At 41.3% G+C, this 24,683-nt stretch overlaps 1 protein-coding gene across 2 annotated transcripts; it reads right to left on the bottom strand.

Moving 5' to 3' along the window:
* Nucleotides 1-3,672: 3,672 nt before the first annotated feature.
* Nucleotides 3,673-18,962, bottom strand: LOC143521852 (uncharacterized). Of its 2 annotated transcripts, XM_077015288.1 has the most exons (10): nt 18,813-18,962; nt 12,889-12,941; nt 12,711-12,770; nt 8,530-12,524; nt 8,297-8,361; nt 7,915-8,093; nt 5,538-5,650; nt 5,381-5,445; nt 5,026-5,195; nt 3,673-4,669 (listed from the first exon to the last, which is right to left on the bottom strand). In XM_077015288.1, the coding sequence occupies exons 2-10, from the start codon at nt 12,926-12,928 to the stop codon at nt 4,578-4,580; spliced, it is 4,779 nt and encodes a 1,592-aa protein (XP_076871403.1). In that variant the 5' UTR covers nt 12,929-12,941; nt 18,813-18,962; the 3' UTR covers nt 3,673-4,577. The 2 variants fall into 2 exon arrangements, with proteins under 2 accessions (XP_076871403.1, XP_076871394.1); XM_077015279.1 differs by having other exon boundaries at nt 8,530-12,770.
* Between the last annotated feature and the right edge of the window lie 5,721 nt (nt 18,963-24,683).

Raw genomic sequence — 24,683 nt, 5'->3', positions numbered from 1 at the left:
TGACTGAAATGAACAGTTGTGCAATAACATGTTACAGATAATGACTTCATATTAATTTCAAAGTAAGTGTTATGGTGAAACACCTCTTGACCATCATTGGAGATTTAAATTAGAATATCATGGGAAGACATAGAAAATCTTACATTAATTACAATTTCAGTGTTAAATAATGTGAAGATGAAAAGATTTTCTTTTAGGTAGGGTTATCTATCTGCTAACATTCTTTCCATTGTTGAGTTCACAAACATCTTTATTCACAGATGACAGAATGACGGAATGACGTATTGTTCGGGACAGCACATGTTCCCCCTCACTGGATAGTTAGACAGACACCTGCTCTTTGTTAGCCACACCCTCCACTTCTGACTATGTAAAGATGGAATTTGTGCTTCCTCATTGCAAATTATTGCCAACTTATGCCGGATACTGAGCGTTCCATTTACCATGATGCTCTCTTGTGTTCTGACCTGCTTTCCTCGCAGACCTTGTTCCCTACCTCGCCCTTCCGGACTCTGCTACTGTGACGTGACCCTGGACTGGATCCTCATACCTACACCTGTGCCTTTTGCTGTTTGTTGTGTATGGTGCTTATCGCCTTCGGCGTTAGCCCCATTGTTAATAAAACAGGCACTTTTCCACACTTGGATCCTCCTGCGTCTGGTTGTTATTACGTTACACATATGTATAAACAGCAGTCTATTCCTAGATATTAACATGCATAAATGAGTCTCAGGCAGTGATCGTGGCATACTTATGTATGTGCAATATGTCACTATAGTAAATTTGGACATTTGTTTCATTTGGCCTTTTTATTACTATTTTAATGTAAATATGATATTTACAAGTATGCAAAAAAAGCTCATTTTCATTGTTTATATTTTAAAAAGTGAAGATTATTTAATATTTAAACGAGTTCAGTAGGTTAAATACTTCTACAACAGTACCCTGCCTACTTCCTCAAATCCCCAGTTTTACATCACTTTGCTTTTTAAGGCATTATTCTTGTTTCTTGGTTATGTTTTAATTGTGTATGTCCCAGTTAAAATCCCAGTACCACTTGGCTAATTCCACCCTATTAACTCAGAAAAGGCTTTCTCAGTGCATGCCTCCCAAACAGCTTGTTGGCATATACAGTGGGGAAAATAAGTATTTAGTCAGTCACCAATTGTGCAAGTTCTTCCACTTAAAAAGATAAGAGAGGCCGGTAATTGACATCATAGGTAGACCTCAACTATGAGAGACAAAATGTGAAAAAAAATTGAGAAAATCATTTTGTCTGACCTTTAAAGAATTTATTTGCAAATTATGGTGGAAAATAAGTATTTGGTCAATAACAAAAGTTCATCTCAATACTTTGTTGTATATCCTCTGTTGGCAATGACAGAGGTCAAACGTTTTCTGTAAGTCTTCACAAGGTTGGCACACACTGTTGCTGGTATGTTGGCCCACTCCTCCATGCAGATCTCCTCTAGATCAGTGATGTTTTGGGGCTGTCGGCGGGCAACATGGACTTTTAACTCCCTCCAAAGGTTTTCGATGGGATTGAGATCGGGAGACTGGCTAGGCCACTCCAGGACTTTGAAATGTTTCTTACGAAGCCACTCCTTTGTTGCCCTGGCAGTGTGCTTGGGATCATTATCATGCTGAAAGACCCAGCCACGTTTCATCTTTATTGCCCTTGCTGATGGAAGGAGGTTTGCACCCAAAATCTCACAATACATGGCCCCATTCATTCTTTCATGTACACGGACCAGTCGTCCTGGTCCCTTTGCAAAGAAACAGCCCCAAAGCATGATGTTGCCACCCCCATGCTTCACAGTTGGTATGGTATTCTTTGGATGCAACTCAGCATTCACTGTCCTCCAAACACGACAAGTTGTGTTTTTACCAAATAGTTCTACTTTGGTTTCATCTGACCATATGACATTCTCCCAATACTCTTCTGAAACATCCAAATGCTCTCTAGCAAACTTCAGACGTGCCTGGATATGGACTGGCTTAAGCAGGGGGACACGTCTGGCACTGCAAGATCTGAGTCCCTGGCGTAGTGTGTTGCTGATGGTAGCCTTTGTAACGTTGGTCCCAGCTTTCTGCAGGTCATTCACTAGATCCCCCCTTGTGGTTCTGGGATTTTTCCTAACCGTTCTTGTGATCATTTTGACCCCATGGGCTGAGATCTTGCGTGGAGCCCCAGATCGAGGGAGATTAGTAGTGGTCTCGTAGGTCTTCCATTTTCTGATTATTGCTCCCACAGTAGATTTCACACCAAGCTGCTTGCCTATTGCAGATTCAGTCTTCCCAGCCTGGTGCAGGTCTACAATTCGGTTTCTGGTGTCCTCCGACAGCTCTTTCGTCTTCACCATAGTGGAGTTTGGAGTGTGACTGTTTGAGGTTGTGGGCAGGTGTCTTTTATACTGTTAACAACTTCAAACAGGTGCCATTAATACAGGTAATGAGTGGGGGAAAGAGGAGCCTCTTAAATAAGAAGTTACAGGTCTGTGACAGCCAGAAATCTTGCTTGTTTGTAGGTGACCAAATACTTATTTTCCACCACTATTTGCAAATAAATTCTTTAAAAGTCAGACAAAATGATTTTCTCAATTTTTTTTCACATTTTGTCTCTCATAGTTGAGGTCTACCTATTATGTCAATTACAAGCCTCTCTCATCTTTTTAAGTGAGAGAACTTGCACAGTTAGTGACTGACTAAATACTTATTTTCCCCACTGTAGATAGTGCCTGATAGTTGTTTGGGAGACCTTGTAACCCCAATATGCTACCATTTGATTCAATTATCTTACAGTGAGCTTTGGATAACTTTTTATTTCTCTTACCATCCCCTGACTGTACCATAGCTCCGACTGTAGATGAGGGCATCTGTAGGTGAGCGGCTATTTTCTTGTAGCCTTTGCCTGATCGGTACACATCTGCCTTACTTGACTAGTGTGTTCTCTTGTCTTCTCCATGTTTAAGAGTGAGTTAGAGAAATAATCCTTTGTGTAATGTGATATTTATACCCCAGGGAAACAGGAAGTGATGAATTACTAATTAAAGGTTCCTGGATACTTTGATCAAATTTATAAACTACAATAGAAATTTCTTAAGTGGTTCAAATACATTTATTTTCAAGAAATTGTTAAGGGTGCCAATAATTGTGGAACAGGTTATTTTATGGGAAATAATAATTTTTTAGTCAGCATTTATTCATTGTGTCATGGTGAGGCGGCCCCCTACCGGTCGCCTCCGTCCACAGTGGCTGTTGTTGTTGTTGTTTTGTTACGTCGTGTGCGTCCCTCAGGTGGGCGGAGCCCGTGATCTGAGGGTCGTTTGTTTGCCTATATATGTCTTGTCTTTGTACCAGTTGACCGCTGGTCATTATATCCTTGATTTGGATCTATAGCACGGGTTTTTGGTTTGTGCACTTTCAATTAAACTATCCTCTTTCCCTGAGACTTGGCGTGATCGCTTCCTTTTTGTTCGCAATCCCTGCCCGTCACACATTGTTTTTTTGTCAGAGTGAGATTATGCTTCTGCAATAAAAAAAAAAAATTTAATTATATTTAACACATATTAACCAGGGGTGCCAATAATTATGGAGGCCATAGACGTGGCTTGCTCTTTCCATTGTAACTAACAGACACAAAAAAGAACCACTCTACATCAGATATAGAATTAATAATTTATAGAATTTATTTTCAGGACTACACTATGTAAAAATACATGCTTTATGTGTCACAATAATGCACATGTCTCAGCAGTCACCCCTGAACACCATCAATCAAATATGAACTTATAGATACTTCATTGTCTGGCTGTGAAGATGAGACAAAGAGTGATTTCTGCACTTGTCTCAACCACTGTTCACTCAAGACCCCGAAAAAGGTTTCCATCCACACACAATGGCCTTGACATTGCTACCTCCTAGAAAGCTCATGGCACAAATATACATTTCCTCAGCTCTCTAGGTAAAACCAGCTACATCAAAACGAATTTAATCTTCTTACATTGGAGTGAGTTTCATTCTGCTTTTATCTCAGGATCTCTTCATTTCTTCTCAGGGTGGATCTTTATACACTAACATTTTTGTCTGTGCATTCATTACATGATACTTGCATCAGATGTGACCCACTTACATATTTAACCCTTACATCCTTCATGTTTTCCTTCTAATTTTTAAAGTGACTGTTTTTATGAGTTTATAATTTTTGGTATAAATTAAACACAGCAGAATTAAATACAGCAGAAAAACATACAATTATATAATATGATTATTTATCTAAGAGTTGTGAGAAACACTAACTACAAAAATAACTTATAGGAAGGGACTCTAAAATTCATAATCATAAGAGGAATCTACACAGAAAAGTGCAAACAGACAGTGCATTATTAAGTAGTTGATGGAGTTAAAGTGCATTATTTATATTTCATTTAATTTATATTATAGGTATATTTCATACAGGATTAATGTTCTTTAAAGATTTGGTGTTGAGTTGGGCTTCTTCTAAGTTTTGCATTGTTCCATAAGGTAGTTAGACATGGTGGTCCAGTATCTTTCCTGCTGATGATCTATGGTCATCATCAGCTGGACCATGTGACCAGAAGTGAGATGGCCACCATGAAGGATGCTGTGAGTACGCTGATCTTGCTGCTGACGTCTCCTGATGATATTACTGCATTGCAATAAAATATAAATAATCATTAAATAAAAGTAAACTAGTCCACACAAAAACAACTTGACACCAAGGTGACAATTTAATAATAGATCAGGCTTATAAAAATGTATGAATATTAATTCTTTCTAAACTGTCAACCAATAATATTTTTATATGCCTTTGGACCTACATGTCCTTTGCAATAATAGACAGCATATTAGTTAAAGTCACTGCCAAGAATAACCCCAACCTCTGGATGATTCCCGAATTTACTAATAGACTACGTATTATTACTACTGTTGCTATTATGTGAAAAGCTTTTTGTCACAAGTGTGAAACTGTGTTTCCAGAAAGTGTGTAGCTGAATGACTTACCAGTGCCATTCACTATAATGTTAGAGGTGAAGATCTGAAATGGGAGGGTGTTGTTTTGGGCTGCTCTTATGATCGTGTTCCCAATCTGGGTGCTGTTGGGCAGTGTGGCAGAGGCGGCGAAAACCAGACTGATGGAGTTTTGGATACTGGTAGCGCGAACACCTCCATCACTGTAGGGGCAAATATAAAGAGAGCCAGAAGGAAAGACAATGTTAACTATCATTTGGTTATGAAAAATTAAGAAAGGGAACATGAGTGGGTCCTATTGGAAACCTGAGCTACTTTAAATCAGTTTTGGATTGTCTTAAATCTATACACAAGTATGCAGGTAATTGGCGTAACACAATGTAATTACCTGAAATTCAAAACTGACAACGTGCTGAACGAGGTAGGGTAGTCAGCAGTGAAAAAAGGGACAAGCTACAAAGAGAATAATTATGTTGTTAAAAAACATACATGATACTTTTTTCAATAATAATTATAACCTCATCAACAGATTATTTCAGACTTACTCCTGATTGGATCATCGATGACCTGCTTGTGAATAAAGATGAAGATGAATTTGAGAGATCATTGCTATATGTGCCATTTGATAGAAACGTCACTGGTATTGTTTGTGGAGAACCTGAAAGATACAAAATAGAAAAAAAAGTTAAAAGTTTGTTCCTTTTCTTCTTTGTACTTTAATCTGAACTTTTTTTTAAGTTTCAACATTAATAAATTTAAAAAGAAGTCTGGCATTTTGGTATTGTTACGAACGGACTGGGCGGGCTTGACGCAAATGGAGGAGTTTGAAGAGTTAAAGAGATAAGACAAAACTAAACAGGAGAGTAAAACCAGTTAAGGGGAACACACGCGACTATGGGGCTGACAAACAATGACGCGGTAAATACTACAGGGAACAGAAACACTCACAACAGCTGTCACACGGCTATTACAGATATCAAATACAATGAATACAATGCGGATGGGAAACAGACGAACGGGATTAACAAGGCAAGCAACTTTACACGGGACAACTCAAGCATACGGGGAACACGAATGAATAAGCATATAAACTCGTCAACCGGAAAACGTGCAACAAGGAAAACAGTAAATAACCAGAATTTTAGCGTTAAATAGTTAAATAGTCGTGTTTTCTTTTGGGCTTTGCCCCTGGGTTCATCTCCTACAAAAACCCCGCGAGTCCCCTGTTCCCTGGGGGTTCACGTTACAATAGTGATGGGCAAATGACACCAAGGCTTAAGCGGAGTGATTTCAAATACCAGTGTCACGTGACCGACAACATCGAAGCATTGAACATCTTTGCTGTTTCACTTTGCGCTTCTTCTTCTTCTTCTTTCGGCTATTCCCGTTTAGGGGTCACCACAGCGGATCAAACTCCTCCATCTGGTTCTGTCCTGAGTGTCCTCCACTGACACACCAGCCAATTTCATATCCTCTACCACTGCATCCTTAAACCTCCTCTTAGGTCTACCTCTCCTCCTCTTGCCTGGAAGTTTCATCCTCAAGACCCTCCTACCAATATACCTCTCATCCCTCCTCCAACCCATCTCAATCTCGCTTCTCTAACTTTATCTCCAAAACATGCTACATGTGCTGATGCTCTAATAAACTCATTTCTGATCCTATCCTTCCTCGTCACTCCAAATGAGAATCTCAACTTCTTCATCTCAGACACCTCCATCTCCCTCACCTGTCTCTTTGACAGTGTCACTGTTTCCAGTCCATACAACATAGCGAGTAACGTAGTGAGACAGTCCATACAACATGTCTCACTACTCTCCTATAGATCTTTCCTTTCATTCTAGCCAACACCCTTCTATCACAGATCACTCCAGACACTTTATGTCATCCACACCACCCTGCCTGCACTCTCTTCTTTACCTCTCTTTCACTTCCTCCATTACTCTGTACCCTCAACCCTAAGTAGGTAAACTCGTCAACCTTCACCAAATCAACTCTTTGTAACTGGACCTGTCCACCGTCTGCACTCTCATTCACACACATGTACTCTGTCTTACTCCTGCTTACTTTCATTCCCCTGCTCTCCAAAGCATATCTCCATCTTTCCAAGCTCACCTCCACCTGCTCCCTTTGTGCTTTGTGCTTCGTTGCTTCAAAATGTTTTGAAGCTTTTCGTTGGCTCATAGTCTTTCAGTGTGTGGCATTGGCTCACGGCGTTTCAATGAGTTCTGAGCCAATGGCAGCTTGAGAGGTTTGAGAAATTTGAGTGATTTATTGTATCTTTACACGTCACCCTTAACCAACATTTAACCCTTAATATAATTTGCATTTAGTCGATGGGTTAATCTGGAATGTATTCAAGTATGGGGGAGAGCGTCTGTATATTTTATTGTAATGACAATATAATCATTAGTTGGTATGAATGAACAAAACACTTTATCGACTACTCAGACTTTTCTGAACTTTTATTGGTGCCACAAAATTGAAACAGTGCCGTTGCTTCAGTGATGCTTTTAGAGGTTGTCCACCAGATGTAACCGTCACTGAAGCCTTGTAGCTACAAATCTTTTTCAGCACAATTGTTAGGAAAGTTTCGGTGCCTCATGAGGCTCCACTTGCCCATCACTAGCGTTAAACTAGGACATTGGACAGCCAAACAAACTAGAACAGGGAAGACGAACGCAGCGAATATACACATACCATAGAACAACACGAAATAGAGAACGAACTGGGATCAGGGAAACTAGAGAGACCACCAGCGGAAAACACAGAATAACAGAGACAATGCCCGACAACTGGGAAGACTGAACATAGGGTTTAAATACACTGACTCAAACAAGATACGTGGACCAGTACAACAGAGAGCTATTAGAGGAGGTGCGGAGCGGAGCTAGACGTAACAAGTATCCTGGTTTGACTCACTTGTGACAGTGATTGAGTTTGTGTCGACTGTCAGGTTGAACCCTGTGGTTGCCGGATTTGAAGCAGCCTCTTTTAGAACATCTACTACATCTGTTCCACTGGGGAGTGGTGCTGTGCTAGTTTGATTGAAGAATAACTCGATCTCTGCTTGCACATTCTGAGAACGTGTGGTCCCAGGACTGGAGAGAGAAATAATGCAACAAAATAAAAACAAATATACAAAAAAATATTATTATGATTTTCTATGCATATATACCAGTATAAAATATAAACAGCAAAACTTTATTTGAATAAACAAGCATCAAAACTATGTCGGAATAAGTGCTACATGAGAGGGACTGAAATGTATAAAGTGTCTGGACTCATAAGTGTTGTCTCTTACCTAAAGCCAATCAGAATGGTCCTGATGAACAGGTATCCATACCTTAGCTTGAACACGATGTCAAACTGTAGAGATTTTCATAATTGTTCATTAATCCTGTCATTAGAATATTATTTTCTTTTTTGTTGTATGTTCTTAGAAAAGATCTTAACAATGATGTATTTCAAATTTTACAATAATTGTCATTCACTCAAAAAAGCACATACACTTATACACAAAAGCATTATACCCACTTGTGCAATAACTTGAGCAGATAAGGTTCTGAACTCTTGACTCGTGGGATCACTGTATGCTGCAGTATACACTTGCACAAAGACAACCTTCATGACAATAACTGGGGGTGGATATGTTGGTATAGGCGTTGTGGTTGCAGCAACTGTTGTTTTTAATGTAGTGGTATTAATTGTTGTAGTAGTTGTTGGAGTAGTGGTAGTTGCTCTTGTGGTAATAGTAGTTGCTCTTGTGGTAGTAGTAGTTGTTGGAGTAGTAGTAGTTGCTTTTTTGGTTGTAGTAGTTGTTGGGGTAGTAGTAGTAGTTGCTCTTTTGGTAGTAGTAGTTGTTGTTGGGATAGTAGTTGTTGCTCTTGTGGTAGTAGTAGTTGCAGTAGTAGTAGTTGCTGTTGTTGGAGCAGTAGTAGTTGCTCTTGTGGTAGTAGTAGATGATGGAGTAGTTGTAGTTGCTGCTGTTGGAGCAGTAGTAGTTGCTCTTGTGGTAGTAGTAGATGATGGAGTAGTTGTAGTTGCTGCTGTTGGAGCAGTAGTAGTTGCTCTTGTGGTAGTAGTGGTTGATGGAGTAGTTGTAGTTGCTGTTGTTGGAGTAGTAGTAATTGCTCTTGTGGTAGTAGTGGTTGATGGAGTAGTTGTAGCTGCTGTTGGAGCTGTAGTAGTTGCTCTTGTGGTAGAAGTACTAGTAGAACTTTGAATATTTGGTTGCAGTGTTGTTGCAGCTCTGGCTGTGGATGTGCTGGGTGGGATAGTAGTAGTAGAAGTAGGAGTAGTTTTCACAGTGATAGATGGGGCTGAAGTAGCACTATTTACTTGAATAGTTGTTCCAACTCCTGATGTAACATTATTTATTGTTCTGGTAGTTGTAGCATTTTTTATAGTAGTACTTGTAGCATTAGCAGTTATAGTAGAAGTACTTGTAGTTCTAGTTGTTAGAGCAGCAATTGTTCTTCCTGTTGCTGTTGTTGTCATTTCTGATGTTGTTAAAGTAGTACTTGATGGAGTAAGTGGTGCAGTGGTAGATGCTGCTGAAACAGTAGTATTTACTGGTATAGTTGTATTTGTTGGACTAGTAACATTTGTTGGTGATGTCTTATCTCTTATATTTGGTGTGATGATAGTAGTATTGGTCACAGTGAATGGAGTGGTTGCCACTGGTATAGCAGTAGTTAGTGATATAATTGTTGTAGTTGCATTTATTTTTGTTGTTGTTGAAACAGAAGCATTTGTTGCTGTTGTAGATGTTGGTTTTGTTGGTGGTGCTCCTGTGGTGACAGTCTTCGTTTTACTCACAGCAGTTGTAAATGTACTGTTTACTGGGATTGTTGTAGTTGATGTGACTGTTGTTGTCATTAAAGGTGTTTTGGTTGGAGTAATTGTTTTTGCAGAAGTAACTGAAGTAGTGGTTGTTGTTACTGGAGAAGTTACTGGAATATTTGTTATAGTTGTTGGGGAAGGTAAATGGATCACAGACATTGATGTTCTTTTACTAGTTTGCATAGTACTTGTTATAGTTGTGGTAGGAGTAGTTGTAACTGTAAAATATGTTTCTACAGTACTTTTTGGTGTTGATGCTTCTAATGTGGTGGATAATGGTGTTGTAATAAGACTAGTTGCTGCAGTTAGAGTAGTTGTAAGTGTAGTAGTTGTAGCAGTTACTGGAGTACTTGTTGGAGCAGCTGTAGTAGTCATGGATGTTGCTAGAGTAATTGATGGGGTATTTATTGCTTCTGTTGTGTCTGATTCTTTTATTGTGGTAGCAGTAGTTACAGTTGTTGGAGTGCTAGATGGCATAGCAGTGGATACAGTTATGCTTGGAGTAGTTGTAACAGTAGATGATGTTTCTACAGTACTTTTTGGTGTTGATTGTGTGTCTGTTGTAGTAGTACCAGTTGTTGCAGTTGTTATAGTTGTTGGTTTAGTAGTTGTTGCTGGAGTACTTGTTGTTGGAGCAGCTGTAGTAGTCATGGATGTTGCTAGAGTAGTTGATGGGGTATTTAATGCTTCTGTTGTGTCTGATACTTTTATTGTGGTAGCAGTGGTTGTTACAGTTGTTGGAGTGCTGGTTGGCAGAGCAGTGGAAACAGTTGTGCTTGGAGTAGTTGTAACAGTAGTAGATGTTTCTACAGTACTTTTCGGTGTTGATGATGCTTCTAATGTGGTAGATAATGGTGTTGTAATAAGACTAGTTGCTGCAGTTAGAGTAGTTGTAAGTGTAGCAGTTGTAGCAGTTACTGGAGTACTTGTTGGAGCAGCTGTACTAGTTATGGAGGTTGCTAGAGTAATTGATGGGGTATTTATTGCTTCTGTTGTGTCTGATTCTTTTATTGTGGTAGCAGTAGTTGTTACGGTTGTTGGAGTGCTAGATGGCATAGCAGTGGATACAGTTATGCTTGGAGTAGTTTTAACAGTAGAGGATGTTTCTACAGTACTTTTTGGTGTTGATTGTGTGTCTGTTGTAGTAGTACCAGTTGTTGCAGTTGTTATAGTTGTTGGTTTAGTAGTTGTTGTTGGAGCAGCTGTTGTAGTCATGGATGTTGCTAGAGTAGTTGATGGGGTATTTGGTGCTTCTGTTGTGTCTGATTCTTTTATAGTGGTAGCAGTAGTTACGGTTGTTGGAGTGTTGGTTGGCATAGCACTGGAAACAGTTGTACTTGGAGTAGTTGTAACAGTAGTAGATGTTTCCACAGTACTTTTTGCTGTTGATTGTGCTTCTGTTGTAGTCTGACCAGTTGTTCCAGTTGTTATAGTTGTTGGTATAGTAGTTGTTGCTGGAGTACTTGTTGTTGTTGGAGCAGCTGTAGTAGTCATGGATGTTGCTAGAGTAGTTGATGGGGTATTTAATGTTTCTGTTGTGTCTGATACTTTTATTGTGGTAGCACTGCTTGTTACAGTTGTTGGAGTGCTGGTTGGCATAGCAGTGGAAACAGTTGTGCTTGGAGTAGTTGTAACAGTAGTAGATGTTTCTACAGTACTTTTCGGTGTTGATTGTGCTTCTGTTGTAGTCGGACCAGTTGTTGCAGTTGTTAAAGTTGTTGGTATAGTAGTTGTTGCTGGAGTACTTGTTGGAGCAGCTGTAGTAGTCATGGATGTTGCTGGAGTAGTTGAGTGGGTATTTAGTACTTCTGTTGTGTCTGATACTTTTATTGTGGTAGCAGTGGTTGTTACAGTTGTTGGAGTGCTGGTTGGCATAGCAGTGGAAACAGTTGTGCTTGGAGTAGTTGTAACAGTAGTAGATGTTTCTACAGTACTTTTCGGTGTTGATTGTGCTTCTGTTGTAGTCGGACCAGTTGTTGCAGTTGTTAAAGTTGTTGGTATAGTAGTTGTTGCTGGAGTACTTGTTGTTGGAGCAGCTATAGTAGTCATGGATGTTGCTGGAGTAGTTGAGTGGGTATTTAGTACTTCTGTTGTGTCTGATACTTTTATTGTGGTAGCAGTGGTTGTTACAGTTGTTGGAGTGCTGGTTGGCATAGCAGTGGAAACAGTTGTGCTTGGAGTAGTTGTAACAGTAGTAGATGTTTCTACAGTACTTTTCGGTGTTGATTGTGCTTCTGTTGTAGTCTGACCAGTTGTTGCAGTTGTTAAAGTTGTTGGTATAGTAGTTGTTGCTGGAGTACTTGTTGTTGTTGGAGCAGCTGTAGTAGTCATGGATGTTGCTGGAGTAGTTGAGTGGGTATTTAGTACTTCTGTTGTGTCTGATACTTTTATTGTGGTAGCAGTGGTTGTTACAGTTGTTGGAGTGCTAGTTGGCATAGCACTGGATACAGTTATGCTTGGAGTAGTTTTAACAATAGTAGATGTTTCCACATAACTTTTCGGTGTTGATTGTGCCTGTGTTGTAGTAGCACCAGTTGTTGTAGTTGTTATAGTTGTAAGTATAGTAGTTGTTGCTGAAGTACTTGCTGGAGCAGCTGTAGTAGTCATGGATATTGCTGGAGTAGTTGGGCTATTTAGTACTTCTGTTGTGTCTAATTCTTTTATTGTGGTAGCAGAATTTGTTACAGCTGTTGGCAGAGATGTTAGTGAAGTAGATGTTACTGGAGTACTAGTAGTAGAACTAGAATGAGTTGTTTCTGGAGTTGTTGGTGCTGCTGTGGTGGCAATGTTTTGTGTTGTAGTATTTATTGCTGTTGTTGGCATAGTTGTTGGTGTCATAGATGTAACAGGCGTAGTAGTAATTACTAAAGTACTTGTGCTTGTCATTGGAGTAGTTGGAGATGTTGCTTGCATGGCTGTTGTTGCAATTGTTCCTGGAATTAAAAGAGATTACAGGATATTGTGAAATTCAAATCCACGAGAATATCATGAAATTTTGAATTATAGTTTAAATCTGTAATATCAGAAGTTATCATGAAAGCGGTGGCTTACCCACAAGAATAAACATTGAAGTCCATAATTTTCCATTCATCTTGAAATAAGACCTTAAAGGCACATATGTGTCACTATTATTAACCTTTCATATTCAGTTATATAATTTTTTAAAGAACAAAATAAGTAACCTTACTCTTTCAAGTTATACACTATTTTGTTTTTGTTTTTGCAGTGGTGTTTCATCAGATTTATATGCTGATTTAATATTTACATATTCACTAATTTCTCATTAAAAAAATTCTATAAAACCTGTTGAAATTTGAATGGGCGTGGTTGATTGGTTGTCATAGATACAAGTCACGGTATTTTGCATATTGTATATGGTTTGCATGTTTTCCCTTAGCTAAATGAAGAGAACACAAAACAGTAAATATCCCAGTCAGTTGACAGCCAGATAGCTCTTAAAATTTGACATTGCTGATAGCTTGGAATCAAAGTACGAAACAATACCAAAGTAGACAGAATTACACTAAGATGCCATGAAGATGACATCTTCTTGTTAGATGTGCTCGTCCAAAAGTGTTAGTATAAGGGGTGTATGAGATCACCCAATCTCATTGATCGGATCATTTCACGTTTTTTGCATGATGGATCGCCCCGTTTTTCTGATCAAATTAAAAAATTAAAACAAATTCGCCTTCCGTCACGTATTTATCTTAAAACATTGAACCTTTGCCCATGGTCTTAAATTAAAACCTGTTTAATGATTAAATAAAAAATAACAATACTCATTTGTTGAATCGAATTGATGCATACTGAATGAAAAAATATCAAACAATAAAAAAATGTGACATCATGAACACCATGAAAAAGAAATAACGCAGATCCATGCTTACAGTGGGGAAAATAAGTATTTAGTCAGTCTCCAATTGTGCAAGTTATCCCACTTAAAAAGATGAGAGAGGCCGGTAATTGACATCATAGGTAGACCTCAACTATGAGAGACAAAATGTGAAAAAAAAATTGAGAAAATCATTTTGTCTGACTTTTAAAGAATTTATTTGCAAATAATACAAGCGCGCGCATCGGTGGGTCCTGTCCGTTTGTTTGTGTTCTGTCTTTGCGTGTTCATTTTGTCCTAGAGTGTAGCGTGCTTTGTTTTATGTGATTCCTCTCTTGCACCCCTCTTCACTGTGTGTGGGGAGGGGCCCATTTGAGGTCCCGTGCCACTGGATGTGGCACGGAGGGCATCTTGGGTGCGTGTATGTTATATGTTGTGTATGTGTTTTTTGTTTTGTTGTTCCCCGGAGGGGCCCCTCTAAATATGTTTTTTGGGGGGAGCTATGGGGTTCCTGAGTCACGACATGTGGCTCAGAAGGCACTGCTCAATCAGGAGACGTGACCTTTGGGAGGGACCCCTGAGCAGGGAGGAGCCCCTGTACCCCTTTGTAGGCTGAGGATGCCTGGGGTGGATGGACAGGGTGTCTCCTCATGCCAAGAAGGGGTTCCCTCCCCCCTGGGTATAAGGGGGTGCAAAGGTCAGGGCACACCTCAGTGTGGCGGCCTGCACACATCTACACCTGTGACGTTCGTTGGGCCATGTGCTCCCGGTCCGCACTCAGCGGTGGGGCTTAAGCGGCCTAAGGCCGGTTAGGGTGCGAGGGCCCTGTGACCGACCGGGGCGTGGTTATCGTCTTGTTGACGGCCCAGTCGGTCCAGGGTCCTGCCCAGGAGGCGAGCTAACGTGTTTGTCCTTTTTATGTTTCAGCTCCAGGACTGCAGGGAACGGGTCCCTGCCTGGTCTGCGTCCTGCGACGAGGAGCTTTTATGTGTTTTGTGTTTCAGCTCAGGACGGCAGGGAACGGGTCCCTGTCTTGTCCCCGCCCTCCCGCCCCTTTTTTGTGTTTTGTGTGCTGCTGCTGTAAGCTGCACGTCCAGAGGGGAGTTGTGGGGGGGGCCCCTGCCGGTCGCCCCCGTTTACAGCGGCAGCGGTCCTGTTTTTGGTCACGTGATCTCAGGTGGGCGGGACCCGTGATCCGTCTCACCTGAGGGTCGTTTGTTCATCTATATATGTCTTGTCTTTGTACCAGTTGACTGCTGGTTATTATTTCCTTAATCTGGATCTATGTTTTTGGTTTGCGCACTTTCTATTAAACCATCATCTTTCCCTGAGACTTGGCATGATCGCTTCCTTTTTAGTTGCTCACACTTCCCGTCACAATAACAATAAATATATTGCTCAAAAAATATTTTAAAACTATTTTAGATAAAGTAGTGCAGAGAACAACTTTTAAATATTAATAATAAATACATATTGGTGTACTGAGGTGGAGGGATATGATTGCGCTTTGTGACAACATGTGTTGTGAAAAGCGCTATATAAATATATTTGATTTGATTGATTGGGCAGTATGATGACAGTATTGTAAAATTGTGACAGTATATTAACCATGTGACGTGACGTAATATCACCTACGTGACGTGACCATGTGATATCACCTAATGGAAGAGCCGGCCCTGGTTGAGCGCATTGTTAAAGGAGAGCATGGAGCAACAAAAGCGGCAGAAAGGGGGTACAGAGAAGTTACACACGAAGAAATTGAAGAGTCTCAATGTAGATGCTACAAAATGTGTAAAAATCACAGACATGTTCGCTGCTGTAGCCTCCGCATCCTCTGTAGGTGAAGACAGCAGCAGCAGCAGACAGGGACAGCAGCAGCCAGAGATGCAGGCTTGTGAAAGATAAACCAAGGGACAGACTGAGCGGGAAAGTGTAGTACCAGATAGTAACATTAGGATAAAATAGGGACTTTATTACATGAGAATGATGAGCAATAGCGACTGTTTAGTATCAATATTAATTGGTATTTGCATACTGATAAAATAGCAAATGGTCAAGACTGAGATGTGCTGGATGAGCAGCAAGTGTCCATTCTAGGCTATCATAGCATTTTAGATATTTAGGTTAAAGATGTGTTGAAAGGCTACATAGTGGTTTGAATTTGTAGTCTCTATGCTATTGGTTTAACATGTTCTAAAAAGATTTTAAAACTTATAAATGATAAATAAAAGATTTACAATTTAAGAATGAGTATAGTAAGTATAAAAAATATAAAAGTAATATTAGCAAAAGATATGCCCACACTGAATAAGAGGTGTCAAATGCTTTTAAGACATGTTTGCGTTGCATGAATTCATAAAGCAGCTTTGTTTGTAGCCAGATACAAATACATTTTATTGCTGTTTAAAGGAGGGAGCACCTTTAACCTGAAGAATTAGAATTGAGCTGTTATATCGGAGAAATTCAGAAAATACATATTAGAGATGATTTCAATAAAATCATAAAAGTGATTGTGATATAATAATGCTAAGATTGAATCCAATGACTTTAACCAGTAATTTTTAAATTTTTTTTCTAGGTCATACCCCACATACATAAATTACAAGTCGGTTGTGCTCTGGCTAATTATGAGGGGCCGGTCTAAACCAAAAATGCCAGGGCCGATTTTTTGTCCCAGTCCAGCCCTGGTAAGAGAGGAGCCCTTACTGATGATTTTGGTGTAATTGTGTGTGGTTTGACCCAAAAATGACAACAAATCTCAATGAGAAAAATCTCAACAAAGCTGAGAATTTTATATGGGGGCCAATTGGCCACTTTTCTGTGTCTAATGCCAAACAAATGCTCATAACTCTAAAACTAATTAATTAAATGATTAGATGATTTCTCGGCGTGCCAGAAAGAACAAGAAATTGCGCTTCTAGGTGAAGGTGTAAGGATTTTACAGCAGTTTTTCCAGAGGATTTTTGATCATTTTTCATGCCAGCACACACTAACTGGCAGTTAAGATGTGAAATTCTGAACATTCCACCATTCATTTTAATGGGGCTTTTTCAATTTTTAAACTCAATTTTGTTAAAATCTATAACTCTAATCGACTCCAAAAACGTATAACACACCTGTCAGAGCCGAGACCTTCGAAACGCAGTTTGAACAGTCTGTAGATTAAACGGTTCGGGGCGCATTAATTGCAGAAATTTAGAGACGAATAAAAATAATAAGAAGAACTTTTCAAGCCCTATAAATATGAGGAATAACAATATAGTGCTTTAAGCACTATAACTAATATAATATTTTGGCCGGACGACGGCGGAAGTACGCAAGACAGAGCCAGAGAATCACCAGGGAGCTCATGCTAAAGACGCTAAAGAACATTCAGCTCTCTGAAACTTCAAAGTTTACTTAACAGTTATATAGCCTAGATTATAGCTGTCATGTGTGAAATCGTACCACTGTCATTGATATTTCAGTCTATGAACGATTTCTACTACTAATAATAACGTGTTAAAACGTTGTGGTAATAAATCTTTACACACACAGGCACACCACGATTTAACAGGGTAACTAGGTCTAATAATAATGATTACATAAAAAAGTGCATTGAAGGAAAGGAAAGGGCAGGCATAGTGCTTTCTGCTTTTAAATGGTTTATTTGGTGACTATTTCTTTTTCAGAAATTCGTAGGTTTTCGTAGACTAGATATGGAGAATGTCACACTCCTCTTTTAATGTACCCCACTGCATTTCAACAACATCCTTCAAATATTAAATCCCATATATAAAAACTATAACATTAAAATCTAAGAGGTTGTACGCACTTTCTAATAACGTGCATTATTAGTGACTAGGATTTAACACGACCGCATGAAAAGCCAGGTATAAACACACCAAAAATACGTTGCAGTCACGCAGACCATATTTGGAGTTGACCAGAGATGGATACTGATCATAAATATAAACTTAATGTGACTTCTGATTCCATTAATAAAATAAAACACAAGCCCATGAAAGCAGCTGCTGACTAAGTTCCTGCACTAAAGCAGACACTCTTGTTGCCTGTTGTAGGTGTTTTCTTCCCATCTTTGACAATATATGATACACTGGTGATAGCCAGTGAGGTTTTGGATAGATTAAATTAAGTAAAACAAAAACTGTGTGTGGTTTGGTGTGCTTTATATTCAGCAAAGTACAACCAGATCGCATCTAGTCACACCCAGAGATGCAGGGATGCATCTTAGCTCTCAGTAAGCCGTTTACAAATTAATAATAAAATAGGACATTTACTTGTAGGGATGAACATGTTAATGATACTAAACTTTTTTTCTACAACTTTACAACTCTTTCAAAAAAATTGTAACGTTGGGAAGGCAGGCGGGACGAGGCGAGTGCGTCGTGTGAACAACCACATTTTATAGTTGGCGCAAAAAGCGCACTACAACACACAACAAAGAACGATGCACGGAGCACGAAGCTTCAGACAAAGATGAGCACGAGACATTGCGCGAACGCACCTTAAATAGACAAACTACATAAGCCCCAAGTGATCACGAGACGAGCCACAGGTGAGACCAATGAACGCGCACACCGACAATCCACACCCATGGAAATACATACGGACATAACCAGACGCAGACGACATAAACACACGCCCAAAAAGAGGGGTCCGAAGCTGTTCCGTGACAAAAATTAAATGAGGGACCCAGAATTGTACTTGATAAATACCCAATATAAAAGAACCATGATCAAAGAGATCATTGTTTATTGAGAAATTACCTATATAATACTGATTCATCAGCTTTAAATTTTATATTATTTTGATCTATAATGGATGTGATTTAATTAAATATGTGATCAAAATTTAGATTTATTTCATTTAAATATTGAGATTTCACACAATTAGACCAACTGAAAACTTTGACCACTTAAATGACCATATTTATAATATTGATTCAGCACCTTTACATTTCATATATATTATTTTGATCCATAATGAATGTGATTAAATATGTGGTCAAAAGTGAGACGAGTGACAATTTGTTATGATTAAATTAGAAATTAACATTTCACACACTTAGACCAACTGAAAAATATGTCAAGAAAAAAGTATTGAAAGCAGAACAAAAAAAGTGAAATGTGTAACTCACCAAGTTCCCTTGTGAAGTCAGTTTAGTTCATTCCTTATAAAATGGTTGTGATTCAGTGATGTATGGTGTGATTCACCAGCCAAGTTCAGTCTTGTAAAGTTGCGAGTCAGTTATATTCTGTGTTTTCCCCCAGATCCAGGATGGAGTGATGTTGCCCTGAGGCAAGTTGATAAAACAATACTGGCATTGGTTGGGCTGTTTTATTTGACAGGATGAGCATGACGTAGCTGTAGATGGTCTTTTACATATCTCAGTGATCATGATTGGGGGATGATGTGGATTCTAATAATATATTTGTGTCTGGCTTGAAAGGTGCATTGTTCACAGGTTACACGTTCCATTTTGAGTGTCTTATCTTCATGAACAAAAACAAAACAAAATGATCGAATTGAACAGTTGTGCAATAGCATGTTACAGATAATGACTTCATATTAATTTCAAAGTGTTATGGTGAAACACTTCTTGACCATCATTTGATGTTTCAATTAGAATATCATGGGAAAACAGAAAATCTTACATTAATTAGAATTTCAGTGTTAAATAATGTGAAGATGAAAAGATTTTCTTTTAGGTAGGGTTATCTATCTGTTAACATTCTTTCCATTGTTGAGTTCACAAACATCTTTATTCACAGATGACAGAATGACGGAATGACGTATTATTCGAGACAGCACACGTTCCCCCTCACTGGATAGTTAGACAGACACCTGCTCTTTGTTAGCCACACCCTCCACCTCTGACAATGTAAAGATGGAAGTTGTGCTTCCTCATTGCAAAGTATTGCCAACTTGTGCAGAATACTGAACGTTCCATTTACCATGATGCTCTCTTGTGTTCTAACCTGCTTTCCTCGCAGACCTCGTTCTCTACCTCGCCCTTCCGGACTCTGCTACTGTGACGTGACCCTGGACTGGATCCTCATACCTACACCTGTGCCTTTTGCTGTTTGTTGTGTATGGTGCTTATCGCCTTGGGCGTTAGCCCCGTTGTCAATAAAACTGACACTTTTCCACACTTGGATCCTCCTGCGTCTGGTTGTTAATGCGTTACACATATGTATAAACAGCAGTCTATTCCTAGAGATTAACATGCATAAATGAGTCTCAGGCAGTGATTGTGGCACTATAGTAAATTTTGACATTTTTTTCATTTGGTCTTTTTATTACAATTTTAATGTAAATATGAATATTTACAAGGATGCAAAAAAGCTAATTTTCATTGTTTATATTTTAAAAAGTGAAGATTATTTAATATTTAATAGTTCAGTAGGTTAAATACTTCTACAACGGTGCCCTCCCTACTTCCTCAAATCCCCAGTTTTACATCACTTTGCTTTTTAAGGCATTATTCGTGTTTCTTGGTCATGTTTTAATTGTGTATGAATAGTTTTTTTCTTTTTTTTCAGGAAATTTCCTACTCTCCCTGGAGTAAATAGTACTTCTACACACACACGATGTATATGTGTGACGCTGGGGTGCTGGAGCAAGGACGAGACACAAGTCCAGGTCTCCGGTCCAAACGACACGTTTTATTTGTGAATATTTGCGCAACGGCGCACAGAAAACAAACACAAGCACACAACGTGCAGACTATAGACAACGACGACCACAGGACACTGCGCGAGCGCACATTAAATAGACAAACCACATTAACCCCATGTGATTACGAGACGATTCACAGGTGAGACGGATTATCACATGACATAGCCATCACCACGGAATATCCACAGACGCAGACGATGCACGTAGACTACGTAAACACACGCCCAAAAGGGAGGGGCCGGGGTCCTCAACGTGACAGACGCCCCCTCCAAGGGCACTACCCGTCCCGGGGTGCCAACAGGACCGAGTGCCCCGAACCCACGACGATGGGCGGATCCGACGCGCTCAGTCCTGCGTCTGGGAGGTGACTGCCCTTGGCGAAGCGTCCGTCACGAATCGCCTAGCACACCCTCCCTGGGAAGACGGGGGAAAAGACGTTAAACACATTAAACGGCACATTCACAAACACACACACAGGCACGTTCACACACAGTGGCACAAGAGGGAAAAACGGGTTTGGTACACAAAGGGGAAGACTGACAAACACGGGAACACACACACACGACATAGGTGCCAGGCTGCGCGCCAGGAGAAGGGAGAGTAGGGGAGAAAGACCGGGAGCTACTGGCGCGGCAGGCGCTGCGGTGGGCGGTGTTCCTCCTGCCCCCGCTGCATACCCTCTACCGGGCGCAGCGCGGCTGGCGGACGTGCCTAGCGCAGCGTGGCTGGCGGACGTGCCCGGCGCAGCGTGGCTGGCGGACGTGCCCGGCGCAGCGCGGCGGGCGGACTCTCCCCCCAGCTGGTCGTAGGGGATGTCCCTCTCGCCTCGCGACCGCTCTCCGGAGTCGGCTGTGGGCTCTTCCACCTCCATGTCTTCCGCCTCGCTGCCCCGGCTCCAACTCATGGGCTGCTCCGGACTGCCACCCCGAGAGCAGTCCATGTTCTCTCCTCCGGAGCGACCGGAGGGTGTACTCCACCCTCCCTTTACCGTCCCAACCGAACACTCAGAGGGGGGTGGACTGACCTCCTCCTCGGCGTACATGTCGCTGTCCGTGTGTAACGTGTTCTTTCCTGCGTTGTGTAGTTTTTGTTTTGTATCTGAACTCTTGTCTCCACAACCAGAAGGGACGACACAGCTCTCGTATGTGTGGGAAGCAGCAATTTATTATCACAGATTTCTCTGTATCTGCATGCCCTCACCACTCGCCTGCACACAGTGGACAAACACAATAAGACACACCAGCAACGTTTCTCATGGACATGCCTCTCGTCTGAGTGATTATATAAAGAGGACCAAATATGCACTAGCACACAATTCAACAACTGATATTGTAAATGAACACAAATACATATATATATATATATATATATATATATATATATATATATATATATATATATATATATAAAGCACACAAGCATTATATATATAAATCACACATGCATTTTCTATCCTTTACAACATAAATCAATCACATGGCTATGCAATAGCGCCGCACATACCTGCACACAGTGGACAAACACAATAAGACACACCAGCAACGTTTCTCATGGACATGCCTGTGAAATAACGTGTCCACACATTAAACAAGGTACTTAAACCCAACTTATCACGGCATTACACTGACATATAAATAAAAAAAGAAAATATTCTTCAAACTATTAGCAAAAACAAACAGTGTTTTACTAATAAAGAAAATGAACATTCGGCTACTATCACGGCACGGTTAGCATTCCAGTTAGCACTCTCCGCGTACATAACTCGCGTTAGCGAGCGCCGTGAACATGCTTATTAATTAATTATACACAATACAATACAAAACTTTAAACATGAAACAGAACAGTACATTCTACGGACAGTTACCAAGCTAAACCACACTAACATGAATACAGTTAACATAAATGATACACAACGAATATCAGGGAAGAGTTATATGAGCACATACCTCTCGTCTGAGTGATTATATAAAGAGGACGAAATATGCGACGGCGATGGTTTTGAACCCCTCGCTGCGACAATAAGCCACACCCACTTATGGTCCCAATGGCTTTGACCTTCTCTGTCCCATAATCACCCGCTCTAATAGCTCGTTTTTACCCAAATAAACATAAAAACAGTAAGGAGTTTCTAGGAGGGGCTTAATCTAGCGGAGTAACAATATCACACTGCTACACGTGCACTCGGAAACGCCCGAGTGCACGGACAGAGGACGATCGTCGTCCTCATACCCCTCTTCCTCCTCTCCGTAGTCAGTGGGGTGTGCAGAGCGCTCCGACGGCGGGTAGTCCTCGTCGTCATCCTCCTCCCCCTCCTCTACGACGGAAGAGGGACCTACGGGCGGAGGGAGGTAGTCCTCCTCCTCTGACTCCTCCTCCTCCTCCCCCCCGTAGTCTATGGTGGACGCGTCGTCCAACGAGGGAGTGTAGGCCTCCTCCCCCTCCCCACCGTAGTCTACGGTGGAGGCATCGCACAGGGACGGAGGGTATGACTCCTCCCCTTCGTCCTGCTCCTCCTCGGAGTCCCCCTCCCCAAACTCGTTCTCCGGGGTGGACTCGATAGCACCGCAGACGCAGGAGTCCACCTTCAGAGAAGAGCGGGCACGGGACGGAGGGGAGTGTCGCTCCCTCCAAATCCTTACCGCGCCCTGTCGGAAGGTCTCCGCCAGCTCGGGGTCTCTCTCCTCTAGCCCCTGGGCTGTGGCCAGCTGGAAGGCGCACACTGGGTCCTTCTCCAGCTGTTCCTGCGTCGGGGTTCTCTCCTCCTCCCCAAGCTCACCCTCCAGTGGCGTGTCCGTCCCGTAGAATGCCGGGACGCTTACGCGGACAGGTGAGCTCTCCCGGGAAGACGAGGGGTGTCTCTTCTCCCACACCCGCGCAGCTGTCTGGCGGTAGTCCTCCGCCAGCTCCGGTATGGAGGTCTCCCGAGCCACGCACAGCAGGTATGCACACTCGGGGTCCTGCATCAGCTGTGCCAGCGTCGGCGGGGCTTTGCGGCGCGGAGGAGAGGAAGAGGAGCGGTGCTGCCACTTGCAGGGTTTCTTCCCCTTTTTCGGTTTCGGCTTGTAGCCTGGCATATTCTGGTGTCTCAGGTCGGCTCGTCGTTCTGTGACGCTGGGGTGCTGGAGCAAGGACGAGACGCGAGTCCAGGTCTCCGGTCCAAACGACACGTTTTATTTGTGAATATTTGCGCAACGGCGCACAGAAAACAAACACAAGCACACAACGTGCAGACTATAGACAACGACGAGCACAGGACACTGCGCGAGCGCACATTAAATAGACAAACCACATTAACCCCATGTGATTACGAGACAATTCACAGGTGAGACGGATTATCACATGACATAGCCATCACCACGGAATATCCACAGACGCAGACGATGCACGTAGACTACGTAAACACACGCCCAAAAGGGAGGGGCCGGGGTCCTCAACGTGACAATATGCATACACGTGTTTAGTTACTATTTATTTGAAGTGAAGTTTTTGCACTTGTACAGCACCCTCCATAACTATTGGTACCCCTGGTTAGGTGTTCTTTGACTTCTATTATTATTTGGTGGGAAAAAAAAATCACACATTAAGAAATTAATCTTTTGAATGAAATAATGTGTGCCACAATTATTGGCACCCCTTGTGTCAATTCTTTGTACAACCTCCTTTTGCCAACAAGACAGCAATTAATCTCCTGTAACTCTTCACAAGATGGGAAGATACAGAAAGAGCGATCTTCGACCAGTCTTCTTTGCACAACCTCTCTAAATCGTCCTGGGTCGTCTTCTATGCACTCTCCTCTTCAGCTCACCCCACAGGTGGAGGTCTGGGTACTGAGGTGGCCATGAGAGGAGCTTGATTTTGTGCCTTGTGAACCATTGTTGAGTTGATTTGGTCACATATTTAGGGTCATTATCTTGTTGAAAGACCCAGTGACGACCCATCTTCAGCTTTCAGCCAGAGGCCACCAGATTCTGATTCAAAATGTCCTGATATTTCATAGAGTTCATGATCCCATGTATCCTTACAAGGATCTCAGGTCCTTTGGAGGAGAAAGGACATACTTAACAGTGGGCATGAGGTGTTTTTCTATTGGTGTTAGGCCAGACCCACTTAGAATGTTCGACAAAAAGCTCTATCTTGGTCTCATCTGACCAAAGAACACAATACCAGTTAAAAATCCCAGTACCACTTGGCAAACTCCACCCTATTAACTCAGAAAAGGCTTTCTCAGTGCATAACTCCAGAAAAGGCTTTCTCAGTGCATGCCTCCCAAACAGCTTGTTGGCATGTAGATAGCGCCTGATGGTTGTTTGGGAGACCTTGTAACCCCAAT

The sequence above is a fragment of the Brachyhypopomus gauderio genome, chromosome 1 (genome assembly GCF_052324685.1).
Source record: "Brachyhypopomus gauderio isolate BG-103 chromosome 1, BGAUD_0.2, whole genome shotgun sequence".
Taxonomy (NCBI): domain Eukaryota; kingdom Metazoa; phylum Chordata; class Actinopteri; order Gymnotiformes; family Hypopomidae; genus Brachyhypopomus; species Brachyhypopomus gauderio.
This window is presented reverse-complemented; position numbering and strand designations above follow the sequence as displayed.